At 44.9% G+C, this 13,446-nt stretch overlaps 1 protein-coding gene across 1 annotated transcript in view; it reads right to left on the bottom strand.

Moving 5' to 3' along the window:
* DDAH1 (dimethylarginine dimethylaminohydrolase 1) overlaps positions 1 to 4,896 on the bottom strand; it is a 54,123-nt gene extending 49,227 nt beyond the window's left edge. Inside the window, exon 1 of the mRNA XM_056497479.1 lies at positions 4,470 to 4,896. Within this exon, the coding sequence (XP_056353454.1) occupies positions 4,470 to 4,775 (306 nt within the window). The 5' untranslated portion in view covers positions 4,776 to 4,896. The remainder of the gene's footprint in view (positions 1 to 4,469) is intronic.
* Between the last annotated feature and the right edge of the window lie 8,550 nt (positions 4,897 to 13,446).

The following is a 13,446-nucleotide window of genomic DNA, read 5'->3' as shown; positions in this document are numbered from 1 at the left end:
TGTGGGTAGGAAGGCTCTGCAGAGGGATCTCTCAGCATGAAGGAAAGGAGGCTCAGAAGGGACCTCATCACTTCCCAAATACCTGGAAGGGGGTCGTAGTGAGGTGGGAATTGGTCTCATCTAGCAGATCACAAGCAACAGGACAAGGGAAAAGGCTCTCAGCTTGCACCAGGGCAGGTTCAGACTGGATATTATGGAAAACTTCTTCACTGAAAAGGTTTTCAAGCTTTGGGCTGCCCAGCCCTGAGAAGCAGGTTACCTGGCCCAGCACAGCTCTAAGTCCTGCAGAAGCACTACTGTGGACAAAATCCTGCCACACAGCAAATAGATTTGGGAAGAGGTACCCAGAGATGTTGAAAAAGCAATTAGGTGGTTTCTCCACTTCTTGTTGAGAGGATGGCATTTGACAAACATACTCCTTTGCTGCTCATCTGTCCCTCACTGCTGAAGGACCAGCTAATCTATAGCACATGAATGCAGCCACAAGAGCTCCCAGTGTGTCTTGGGGGAGTGGGGAATAACAAAAGCCTTGGGTAGAAGTTTCCTCTTAACCAAGGAAGGAAATACACTGAGCTCTTCTGCAGCAGCTCCTGTAGTTTTCCCAGCACCAGCTATTCTCCATTCCTCATGTGGCAGCTCAGAAGAGGCCAGGTCACTGTGGGTGCATTTTGCTGAGCTTTTGGGTTTCCATCTGTCTGCATAAGCAATGAAATTGTAGAAATGCTGTTTTGTGCTATCCCAAGCACATTAAGACAACTTAGGCAGCAAGAGCAATGTGCTGATGAGGGCTCTTCACAGCAACTAACCCTGCTGTCTGCAGAAGGTGACGTTGAGAGTTTATACTAGAGGAACAAACAATTGAGAACATACTGCTGGAACAAAAGGCACTGGAACTGGCAATCTGATCCGTGATCACAACATTTCCACTGGACTTACTCAGCCTAAGCATCAAGTGCACTGGTGACTGCACACAGGAAAGTACAACACCAGCTTAGACACATTAGCAATCTACCTCAGGCTTACTCCAAAAGCCTTTACCTTTCTGCCAAATCAAAACTCCAAGAAATTATGGATTTTAAAATAAGTTCAGAAGCTGATAACACAGAAACATAATGCCTTGAAACAAGTCTGACTTGCAAACAAATCATTAAATGCATGAATAATTTTTCTACTTTACTAAAAAAATACTGGGCTCTTTCCCAGCGCTGCCTGAACATGACCAAATTTAATTCAATTCTTTTTTTTCTCCTTACAATAACTTGGAGCAAGAACAGACATAACCCTATATTTTATTTTGTTTTGTTCCAGACAGACAATCAGTAAAGAATCCAACGTTGCTGGGGGATAAGCAATGATATCTATAAAGCCTGAAAGCTCAATCAATGCTATTACAACCTACTGCAGAAATTGTCTAGTGCATAGAGTTACTGTAACTGGTAACAAGGCTTCTTAATAAGGAGTCTAGTCAGCGAAAGAAAAAGCTGTATCCTTCTTAAATACTGCATTATAGGTTTTCAGCAGCATGAAACAGAGGAGATGAAGACAGTACTGCTCAGTTCATGCATCTGGCAGACAGTTTATCAGAAAGCACAACCCACCTGAAACAGCTCTGCTCCAGCTGTGTGTGCAACCAGGCTGTTGTGTTTGGAATGCAGCTCAGCAACCCACATGTGCTCTTCAATGTTCACTGGTCTGATCAGGCTTCAGAACCCAACCTACCATACGCCTCTTTGACAAATTTCCTGGACACACACCCTCCCTCTATTAATTATTTGCAGAAATGGTGTCTCACGACCCTGTTTCCCTCATTTTTTCCTTCCTGCACTGCCCCTACCTGCTCTGTATAAAAGTACATTTAGTAGTTAGGAGACCAGTAAGACAAGCCCAGCTGAGTCCTGCCTCAAAGGGAGTCTCAGGTCAGGAGAACATGATCAGGACTTGGACTTTACTGGGTTAAGCCAAGCATACACCAACTGTACTGCTAAAATATTCATGGGTTTGCACTTACGTTACATAAAAAGAAAAGAGATTGCAGTTTGAGAAACCAGTGCTGACCTAGACTGCATCCACCCTCTTTCCCTGTCACCCAGTACAAGTGACAGTGCACTGCAACAGCCTTGGTTCACTTTCATAACAGGCTGGCCAAGCCAGCTGATGTGGGATCCTTCCCTTCCTGGGGCAGCACTTTGCATTTGTCCCTGTTCCATCATGAGGTCTCCATGGGTCAGCCCCTTTCTTCAGCCTCATAAGGACCCTCTGCACAGCCTAGACCTCAATGGCATCACTTCTCACCCCTGCCCCAGCCTCAATAAAGATACCAGGTCACCGGCAATAAAGACATTTGGCAGGGCAGATGGTAGGACAGACCCTGCAGCAACATCACTTGCCACCAGACTCCAGCAACTATCTCAGTGGGGAATTCAGAGACTGAGCATAAACCTCAGAAAAATATCTTGGGAAGCTGCTAACAGACACTCACTGGGATTAGCAGGAGGGTCAGGAGCAGGTGCTGGGCTCCCTCAGTGCCTGGACTTCCCGAGCACCTGTGGTTGGTACCTTCAGAACCAAAGCTGGAGGCAGTAAGAGCAGAGAAGCTTTGGGTACACCAAGAAATAGCCTCCCATTCAGCTACAACATGCAGCTCTTCCTGGGAGGCTCTATGAATGTGACATTATCATAGATGTTTGCCAAGATGTCCAAGGCACTCACCAAGCCCTCCATCCAGCATACAGAGCTCTGGGGAGGCATGTGTGCATTCCTTCTTTCTAAAGCCTTTGCCATTTCACTGTTTTCAATATGACACCCTGGTCAATAACTACTCAACACAGACACTCCAGCTAAACAAAACTGACAGTAACCATGCTGGGAAGGGGAGGATGCCTTGGAGAGGAAATGGATCAGGAATAGGCAGGTAGCATCCTGCAGAAATGAGCACTTCTCCCCATTTCCACAAGACACTGCTGTAACGACATTACCAGAAGGAAGGACTGTTCTAAGTAAGACTAAAACATTCAGACAAGCACTACACTGCAGTGTCATGCATTGTTATAGCTTTAAAAGGGTACTTGTTCAATTATTTTTTCATTTTTACTTCACAGAAAACTCAAGGGAGGGATTGCTCCATCATTCAAGAACACTAATAATGCATGAAAGCTCTTTCTCTCTCTTGATCATAACTCTGCCTGGACAAGTCACTATGGAAAGAAGTAAATCCCTCCTCCTGAAGGGGAAATTGTATAAATGGCAGCAGGACCCACAGAGTGAGTAAATACCAGTATGTCATGGGAAGGACCAGTGAAAACTCACTTTGATTCTGTGAGTAGCATGTAGTAAACACCTTACTCTGATGTTCTCCCCTTAAAGAGCATTCAGGTGTGTTACAAAGAGTAAATACACATGGCTATGCATGTGTTTAAGTTGTACGCAGCATCTCAGATGTTACACCATTGGGGAAGAATTTCAGAAAACTTTGCAACTGATAAGAGAAAGACACTTTGCACAAAACACCAAAACCAACTATAGCGATTCAGCCACTGCTCTCAATGGCCAAGAGGAGCTACTACCCTGTCCCACAGGCACAACAGCACACACCTGTGGATCTCACAAAGCACTATAGTACCAAAAATGGGAACTAAAAGAGACATGAGGAGGGTTACATTAAAAGATGCTCACAGGAAGGTAGGTTGTCACTGCCCATTGAGGAGATAACTGGGTGGCCCTTCAATGCATGCACTGCCTCATGAACTTGTTTATGAATGGGCTGAGGACATCAAGAAAGTACTACAGAGATCTAAAGAAAGGCTTCTGCGGGTGTTCATCCTCCACACCTCTCTCCAGTGAGACGGCCTGCATCCCCCATACATGCAGGGGACCTGCAAGGGCTGCACAGGGGAGGCAGGCAAGGACATCAGGTTCAAGGGCATTAAGGCTGACTCCAACTACACCAAAACACACACCGGCTCTTGTTCCCAGGCCAGTAGATACAATTATCGCAGGCACCAGTGATGCACTCGGGTTCAACGCGTGCTGAATATGTGATTTGTGGACTGAGCAGAGCTGCACCGTGGACACAAACCCGGACAACCCGCCAGCAACCCATCCCGCCGGACGGGCTGGGCAAGCTGACACGGAGCGAAAGCCCGCACGGCGCAGAATGCATGAGTCATAGTTTACACTGTCCATCCACTGGTCCATGTCTCCAGGAGCAGAGCATCGCTCAGCACGGCGGGGCTCCGCCGCACAGCGGGCTCGGCTGCCGGGGCGGGATGCGGGGCCGGGATGCTGGGGCGAGATGCGGGATGCCGGGCTGGAGCCGCTGGCGGGGCCGCTCCCGCCGAGCAGAGCCGCAGCTCCGAGCGCGGTGCCTGGGCTGGGGCGGGCCCGGGGACACGCCCGACGGCGCGGCCGCCCCGAGCTCACCTGGCGGGCGCCGCTCCCCGCTCCGCTCCGCTCCCCGCTCCGCTCCTCACCTCCTTCCGGCGGCTGGGCGCGCCCGGGCGGGTCAGCAGCGCCGTCTCCTCGCAGACCACGGCCACATCCTCCACGAAGACACAGTCGGGGAGGCTCTCGTCGGCCGGCAGCTCCAGCACCTGCAGCCCCAGCTTGCCCCGCAGCACACCCACGTACAGCTGATGCTCCCTCTCCGCGCGGGCGAAGTCCACCTCGGGGCCCGCCGTGCTGCGCAGCGCCTGCCGGCACAGCGACTCGGGCAGCGCCCGCACCACGGCGTGCGTGCAGCGCCCGAAGGCGGCGAGGCCGCCGCCCAGCCCGGCCATGCTGCGCGGCGGGGATGGCGGGGATGGCGGAGAGGGACGCGAGGGACGCGCGGAGGGGACGGCGGAGGGGACGCGGGGCACGCGCGGCCGGCGCTGGCAGCGGAGAAAGCGCCGCCCGCGGCCCGGCCGCGCCCCATTGGCTCCGCACCAGGCACATTTCCATGGGGCCGCCCCCATTGGCTGGCGGCGGCGGCCGCGCCGCGCCATTGGCCGCCCCCCGCGCGGCGCCGCTTACCTGTGCGGGCGGCCCGCGCGGCCCCGCGCGTGGCCTGAGGGGCGGCCTGAGGGCGGCCCTGCCCCGTTCCGGTAGCTCTGCCAAAGGCACAGCCGGGCTGACATTGTCCAGGCACATCCTTACATCCATTCCAGCTGGGCTCGGCAGGGGAAGATCTGTGACCCTCCTGCTCGAGGGTGCCTTGCCTTGGCCACCTGCGAGCCCTTTGCCGCTGCCTTCTCCTTCCCTACTGGCATAGCTGAAGACCGGGCGGGTCGTGTGGGTGACCAAAGGAGGAATATCCCATGACAAGGGCAGTTCCAAACACAAATCGTAAGGAAATAAGCCCAGCCGACTCTCCTGTCATGGCTTTCTGCGGGGCACTCACAGGCGGAGCGTGTCCACCTGCTCCCACTCCTTTACACCATTAATGTTCCCACCTCTATGGAGCCCGGGGGCACCGGTGTTCTGCTCCACCTCCGCCTCAGGGTCTGAAACAAGGAGGATTTCACACATTTTTCCCTAAAAGAACACTTTCCCCGGTTTCATTTTCCCCAGTGCTACCCTGTCTGGAGGTTATCCAGCCCTTGCCAGAGCTCATCTCTTTCCCCCAGGCAAATGGGGCTTTGTGCCAGGCCAAGGCACAGTCAGTTGTACTGCTCCTGCTCCCAAGCCACCCGCGTATCTCCAAGGTCTGTCCTCACCAGACCAGACAGGAAAAAGAAGGAATATAAATTTTCCTTCCAGCTCTGCTTTTGCTGGCAAGGTTTTTGCAAGTGTCCCTCTGGTCTTGGAGGGGACCCCACTAGCACACAGCTCGGTGTTCCCCCTCCAGAGCTGGGACAAAACCCAGAGCTGCCATGGCCACTCTGTCACACATCTCTGCAGATGTTCAGCATTTGGGAATATGGTTAATGGAGGAAATACCAAAGTGTGTTTCCAAAATGGCAGCTCACTAGATTTTCATCTGCATTTTCCACACATTCTCCAAATATTCTGTAAAGGCTGTTTTAACTTAATATGCATAGGCAGAGTTATTTGAAAAACTGTCATTCACTGAATAATGTGCAAATATTACTTTACTTAAACAAATGGACAAGTAATCGAGTTGCTATCATGTAGGACACATCAAATTTTTGAAAAATCACTAGAAGTAGCATCATACTGTATCTGATATAACATGTAATCCTTACACCATCCTTAAAGTCTATTTGGGCTTATTACATATTTGGGATACAGCTATTGGCACAGCTTGGTTTTCTTTTAGTTAGCATTAATTTTAGCCAGAAGAAAAAGTGCTACATCCAGTATTTTTAGAACTTGCCAAGGTTCCTATCAGAAAAGGTATTGAAAATAGTTTTCCTGCAGCCAATGGATTGGAAAGTTATAGTCAATACAGATGTTTTTGACATCTGCAGTTACTTTATGAATTTGTAAACTATGACAATTTTTAGATCACACTGAAATTATGGGATATGAGGTGATGCTACAGTGTGATCTCATACACACGACATGCTCTCTAGGAAAATGAGGCTTGCCCCAGAGGCAGCCACCTGCCCAGCTTAGGTGGCTACAGCTGCTCTCTGGGAGCTGGTCAGGTATCACTGCTGACAGCTTCTCAGTCCCTTTGTGGGAGACAAGGCTGGAATGTCTTGGTGAGACACAGTGCTATGGGACTGTGTGTTAGGCACACAGCTGTGTGTTGGAAGTACATGTCATAGCTGTTTAAACAAGATTTTGGAACTAATGACTGCAGTAAAAAAGTCATCTGTATTCCCATAAATATATATGTGCAGTTTAAATACAAATTAAGATCTATTTTCTGATTGTATTATTGTTCTATTATTTACGGTGAATAGAAAGGCATCATTAACAATCTAGGAACAGATGCACCCAGAGCAATATTGTGCATATCTATAATAAGATTATCAAAATATCAGTTTACTCACAAATTAACGTTACAAATTAGAATGTGTTCACATAGTCTTATGGGAGTGTTGTTAAAATTCATCATATGCAGTAATGCAAAATAGGTCAGTTACAGGCACCAACACAGTATTTAAATATTGTCTACCTTGTTGAATATCCAGTATTTTCCTGTAGCTATGTCCTGCTGGAGAGACTAGATAAAAGAACAAAGCTGCCCCCCAGCAAAGAAAAAAGCTGTGTCACACTGTGGAAGTAATGCAGAACAATGAAAAGTATGCTCCTAATAGAACATGGGCTGCAGACCACCTAAGCAGTATCACAGAAAGCTGTATTTGGAAAGGAGAAAATGGTTCATTTTCAGAGGAAATGCAAACAAAGGAGGATGCAAATCCAGGTATTTTGTAACTGCACTGCACAGAGTCGTCTGCTGGCAGTGACAGGAGGAAGAGAATTGCTTTGCAAAATTTACTTGAGGGTGCATTTGTGAACAGTGCATTTGCTTTCCGAGAAACTTCCGAGATCTTGAAACAAGAGACATGGCTTAAAAGTTATGACAGAAAAGTATTGATACCCAGAGTGAAATTTTATTCATTTGACCAAAAAAAAAAAAAAAGTAGCATATCAATAAGATTTTTTTTTTTTTTTCACAGCTACAACTTGAGAACAGTCTGCAGCTATGTAAAAAATTACCACAAAGATGAAGGGAATAATTTTCACAAGACAGAAGGCAAGAAACACACTTAAATTGTATCAAGAAAAAGTACAAAAACCTTTTTAACAATAAGGTGCTGAGAAAAAGATTGCTTGGTAGAAATGTGCAGCCTCCATACCAGGTGTTTTTAAGAAGAGGAAACATCTGCCAGGAGCAGAAAGCCAAAGATGGGGAAGAAGGATGGATAAGGAGAAGTCCCTTCCAGTCCTGTGATTCTATTATTATTTTTACACTGGATACTATTGTTTTAGTGAAAACATCTGTGTAATGATGAGTCTAACGTGCCCAGTAGCAAATACATAACGTTTACCTGGGTCACTGAAGGTCAGGAATGGCCACTGCTGTTGAACAGTTTGTGTGACCATGACAAAGGAGAATTTGGATCACTGCTGAATACAAATGCATACCACACAGGCAATTGCTCAGGCATGATAGGCAGCTGCAACGTTGGAAAACATTTCCCATTGTTTGGAAATGCTGGAACATCACCACTGTCCCCAAAAACCTTAATGGACATTTCTCACGCTATTAATGAAATGCCACTTGAAACTCCAGAGAGTGAAAAGCCAGGACAAGACAGCAACTAAACCATTCAGTCACCAGCACATCCTGCTATAACAAAGGGAATCTGCAGCAGAAAGAGGGGAGACACTGAATTTCACCTCTCAAAAGGAATACAAATGAGTTCTTTAGCTCGATAGAAAACTGCAACTACTGCACAGCCAAACACCATTATTAACACTGATCTGCTGGAAAAGCTCCCATTATGATCAATGGATCATTCTCTTATAAGAGCTGCATGACCAGGTTGTACAGGCATAGAAAAGAAAAATGTTACTTTAATCATGCCTTGGTACACAAACAGTGACTCAAAGGGGTTTTCACCCAGGCAGCTGTCAGAAGTTTTCTCTTTCTGCTCTTCTACTGTAAAAAAACATGGTGACTCAGTGAGTCAATATTTCTACTAAATAATTAAGTGTCAGGCTCCTCATTTAGAGAAGCTGAGGACATGGGGTAGGCAACAAGTCCCTTCACCCTACTGCATGGACAAGCTCCCAAGTGCTTTTACGTTTTCCAAATGCTGAACAGATTTGTTTACCATCTATTCTTTACATAACAGACCACTTCTGGAAAAACAGACCAGAAGAAGAGACTATTTATGCCATTCAGAACTTTTTCTGGGTGGCATAAATCAACAGTGCATCTGCCAGCCTGTAGAAAAATCCTTTTGGGGAGCTGCATTTTCCCTAGCCTGAGTTGAACTCTGCTATCTCAGAGTCTTACCAGGGTCAGATAAACTCTATATATAGCTGGTTCAGGGGAAACACAATATTTGTTTTGTCTGCTATGGGATAATGATCTGGGTGTTTCCTCAGCTGGCATTTTGCATCCTGCAGAGAAGGAGGAATTCCCATAAACTGACAGCTACACAGTTGTTGGGAGACAAAGCTGTCAGAGGGTGATTCTTTGCAAGTCAGCTTTGGCAGCATTGTTGCAGTGACACACAGCACCAAGCAGCCTGGACAGCATGCAGAGGCACAGGGCATTCCTCACATTTGTAGTCTTCCCACGTGTTTTGTTACCATAGATTGCAGTTATTATGTACAACCAGAATCAACTTCTGGATTTACTTGGCTGAGCAAACAAATCACTGGGGCAAGAGCTGCATGATTCTGACTCTTTACCTCCTGTGCTCCTATCTCCTCACCTTCACCATTCCTTATGAGCACTTTACCTTTCTATCTATGCAGGAGAAAAGTCACTCCTTGAATTTAAAAAAAAAAACCAAAAAAACAAAACAAAACAAAACAAAACAAAACAAAACAAAACAAAACAAAAACAAAAACAAAAACAAAAAAACAAAAAACAAACAAACAAAAAAAAAACCCACATGGGTTAGGTACCACAGGCATGACCATGATGAAAAAATGAGGTTAGTAGTCTGTGGAAATTTGTGCTGAATTACACAAGTAAATGTATCTCTTAGAGAAAATGGTAGAAATGCACCATTTGTGTCCCTGATGGACAGACTTCCCAGAAATATGCCTGAAATGCTACTCCAGCTAAGAGAATGAAGTGACAGAGATAGGATAAGTGCCTTGCAAATGGTTCTTACTGTGTCTTCAACACAACAATAAAACTATTTCTACTATCAACAGCATTTTTAATAAAGTATGCTATTTTATAAGCTTGGCAAGAAAGCATCAGCTCTAGCAGTACAAGGGGAAATGGTTCATGCCATTCATACTTATGCAGCTACTGTTCAGTGGGTCTCATGAATCCAAAACCAGCTGCTGTAAGTGCTGTAGGTGCCCACTGTGGGGCCCCCTGAGGGAGGGGTGGGATAAAGCCTTTGCTAAATCATGGCTGCTACACTGGGCTGCACTGATACAAGAGGAAAAATGCATATTCTATGTTCTTGCCTTCCCTTCGCATCTACCATGAAAACTATGTCTCCGTTGCCTAAAAAAGCAAATACTTAAAAATGCTGATGGACGCAAGTTAATATTTTTGAAGGGATCCCAGCCCTTTGCAATGTAACTTGAGTTACCCTTTAATGTTTGTCCTAAGACTCCATTTCCCTGTTGCAGAGCCAGCTGACCAGCTGGCAGCACCCCGCAGGTGTGGCAGGCTGTCCTTGCCTTGCATTGCCTGAAAAGCCCTCGCAAGCTCAGCAGTAAGAGGCAGTGACATTTGGCTGTAGCAGTTTTTGCTTTTCATGGTTTGCATTTCTCATTCCTTCTAGGAGCCAGATGCCTGATAATTAATTCACAGTCTTTCTTATCAGTTAGGCATCTTTTCCTTGATTTATAAAAGCTTTTTACATTTTTTGTGTTGACTTGGTCAATAATTTGCAAATGCAACTATGAAGCTTTACATTTACATTAAACATGTTAAATTGGAATTGGCTTCTTTAGCTACAGGAAACAGAATATATGTGTGCATATATATAGATATACACATTTATATATATATATGTATGCACACGAGCCAACAACTTTGTGTTTTTCTTTGTGTTCCTGCAAAGGGCAAGGAGTTATTTTGCAATCTTCTTCAGCACTGAGATTAGTGCTAGAGACAAACAAGCAGATTAATACATCACAAATCAAGCTAAGAAAGATTTCCGATAGGATTTTCTACCAAGTTTATTATTATGCTGTCCTAAGCGTCAGAGTTAAGAAGTCATAAACAAAGAAGGATACATGGATCAGCTACAGTGTTAGTGTATCCAGGTGGCAATAACTCTTGCTATAATTCGTCACATAACCGGCTTGAAGTGATCTTGTCTCTTCAAAGGGGAACTTTTAACAGCTGTTTGCCCCACCATGGGGCCACAATGGGTGGGTGCTTCCATAGGAGGCAGATATTATACAGTGAGTGACACCAGTTGGACTGCTTGAAGAGGCAATGGGTGACCAGTGATCAGCGTGTTTCATTTGAACTGCTGTTCCTTATCACTTAACCAAGAGGTTTCTGGATACTTCAAACTCACCAGCTGAAACAGAATGGAGAAATGGTGAAGTTGAGTGCAGTTCCAAAAGGGGCAAAACTACTCCCAACAATGTCACTGGCAAGTAATGCCCTACACATGACAGAGGTCAGAGGCAGCACAGAGGACACTGCCTGCAGCAGATAAACCTGCAGCAGATAAACCTGCAGGGCAGTGCCTTCAGCAGATAAACCTGTACCCTTGATACACCTAATGTTTAATTCTGAGGGGATGCTGAGCTGAAGCATCGATGGGCTTTACAGTCTGTTTTCCAAATGTCAGTAAGAAGACCAGAGCTTATCTCTGTATATTTAGTATTAGAATCATGTATCCTTTTCAGTGCAAAAGCTTTTGTCTTGATGTCTAATTTGAACCTCTGAAGGCATAACTTCTGCCTGATTTACCCTAGATGTCAATTGGGAAGAATTTGTCTCCATTGTGTTTTTAACTGTTTTTCAAGTACCATAAGTTGCATCTAGTTCCTTTTTTAGCCTTCTGATTTCCCAACCTAAGAAGCCTAGCTCTTCAAATCTCTTTTCATGCCACATTTCAGATTCCCAATTATCATGGTAGTCTTCTGCAGGGCAATCTCCTGTTTCTCCATCTCTCTTTTCATGGGGCAACTCCAGACCAGAGACAGTATTCCAGATATGGCCTCACCAGTATCAATCAGATGAGGATAACAATTTCTCTCAATTAAATGGCCATGATCATCCTGGTGCAGCCTAATACACTATTTGCAGTCTTTGAACCTGGAGCCACAGTAACTCTCAGATCCTTTTCTTCAGAGCTCCTGGTTAGTTCCTGTTTTGTGCAGATCTACACATTTGCAAATATTTTTGGTTCTCCTTGTTGACCTTCATGAAGCCCAGTGCTGTTTTCACAGGATCCATCTGAATTCTCCTACCAATCAGCACAACTCAAAATGATTTCTACCTCAAGTACATTCAAACCACAAAGAGAAAAAGGTAGATTAAACTGATTCACTGCTGTTAAAACCAACAGTAACCTTCTATACATGATACAAACCCTCCTATCCTTTCACTTGGTTAGGAAGAATTCTAGCCAAAATCAGCTCCCTCCTCTTAGTTCCATGGAAAGATGTCTGTATATAGCTCTAGGGACCTATGTCTAGTTACACCAGCAAAATCTCTCAATCACCTTTTTTTGTGCTCTCTTGAAACTGGTGGCTATGAGTCTTTTTTCTCCCTGGAATCCTGAGGACTTATGATGACCTGTAAATTACTGGTTGCTATGTGCTGGTGTTCTGCACCAATACTCACACTTCTGTCTGATATGCTGATATTTAGATTTCTCTGTTCTTCTACATTTGATGGCAACTTAATATTTTGTGGAAATCCAACTGCTTTAATTTTAGTAGACATACAAACACTGCTAACCACATTATTGGAAAGGAGTGATTGTTGTCTTAATACAGGCTAGGAGAAGACAGTTCATATAATGAATATGTCTGCCAGTAACTTTGCTGACCACATAAATTCAGTTCTGTTTGAAATGTATTTGTGAAATCAAATGCAGAGGAACCACTTATGCCTTTTACAATCTAACTGCAAAGACAAAATCAGCACTGAAAGCAGGGACCTCTCACTGATTTCTCTGAAAGCTATATCAGAAAATTTCATGCATTTTGGCAGTTCTATTCCTTACTGCTATAAATACATATAGACTACTGCCTCAAAATGCTCATATTCTTATTCCTTTCAGGATCAAGGAAGAAATGCCATATGGTAATAAGTACAGTAAGTGGAGATGGAAGAAATTTTATTGTGCATCTATATAAAATATAATTATTTAATGATTATGATTTCAGCTTTAGATTATGGATAGATAGATCTAAAGTGTAATTATCTGCTCACTTTAACAGATGCATAGCAGCAGGGATGGAACTATATAGTTACTTATTCTTTTCAATTACAAATAATATAAAACAGCTTTTTAACAGCACAGGGGAAAGCATCCCTTCATTTATTTTTCACAGGAGAAAGATACATTTTTAAAGATAATTAATGGTTTCATGTGATTCCACTTCTGAGTAGTCTTCTTTCAAGATCTGAAAGTCAAAGGCTTGGGGAGCCACCCTGCAAAAAGCAACATCTGAAGTATCCTAAGTAGGACATACTCATGACTCATTTCTCAAAATCTCTCCAGAAACAGTGAACATGATAAGACAGTGTCATGTGGGAAGCATTTTGTAGCCAACAGTAGAACTGCTTTGTGTAAAATGAGACTATAACCCAACCCTGATTGGCAAAGGGAATATATCAATAACTTTTGTATTTTAACAGCTGTGAGAGGTACCAGGTGA

This window comes from Oenanthe melanoleuca, chromosome 8, assembly GCF_029582105.1.
Source record: "Oenanthe melanoleuca isolate GR-GAL-2019-014 chromosome 8, OMel1.0, whole genome shotgun sequence".
Lineage (NCBI taxonomy): Eukaryota > Metazoa > Chordata > Aves > Passeriformes > Muscicapidae > Oenanthe > Oenanthe melanoleuca.
The sequence above is the reverse complement of the archived record's forward strand: the minus strand, read 5'-3'. Positions and strand labels throughout refer to the sequence as shown.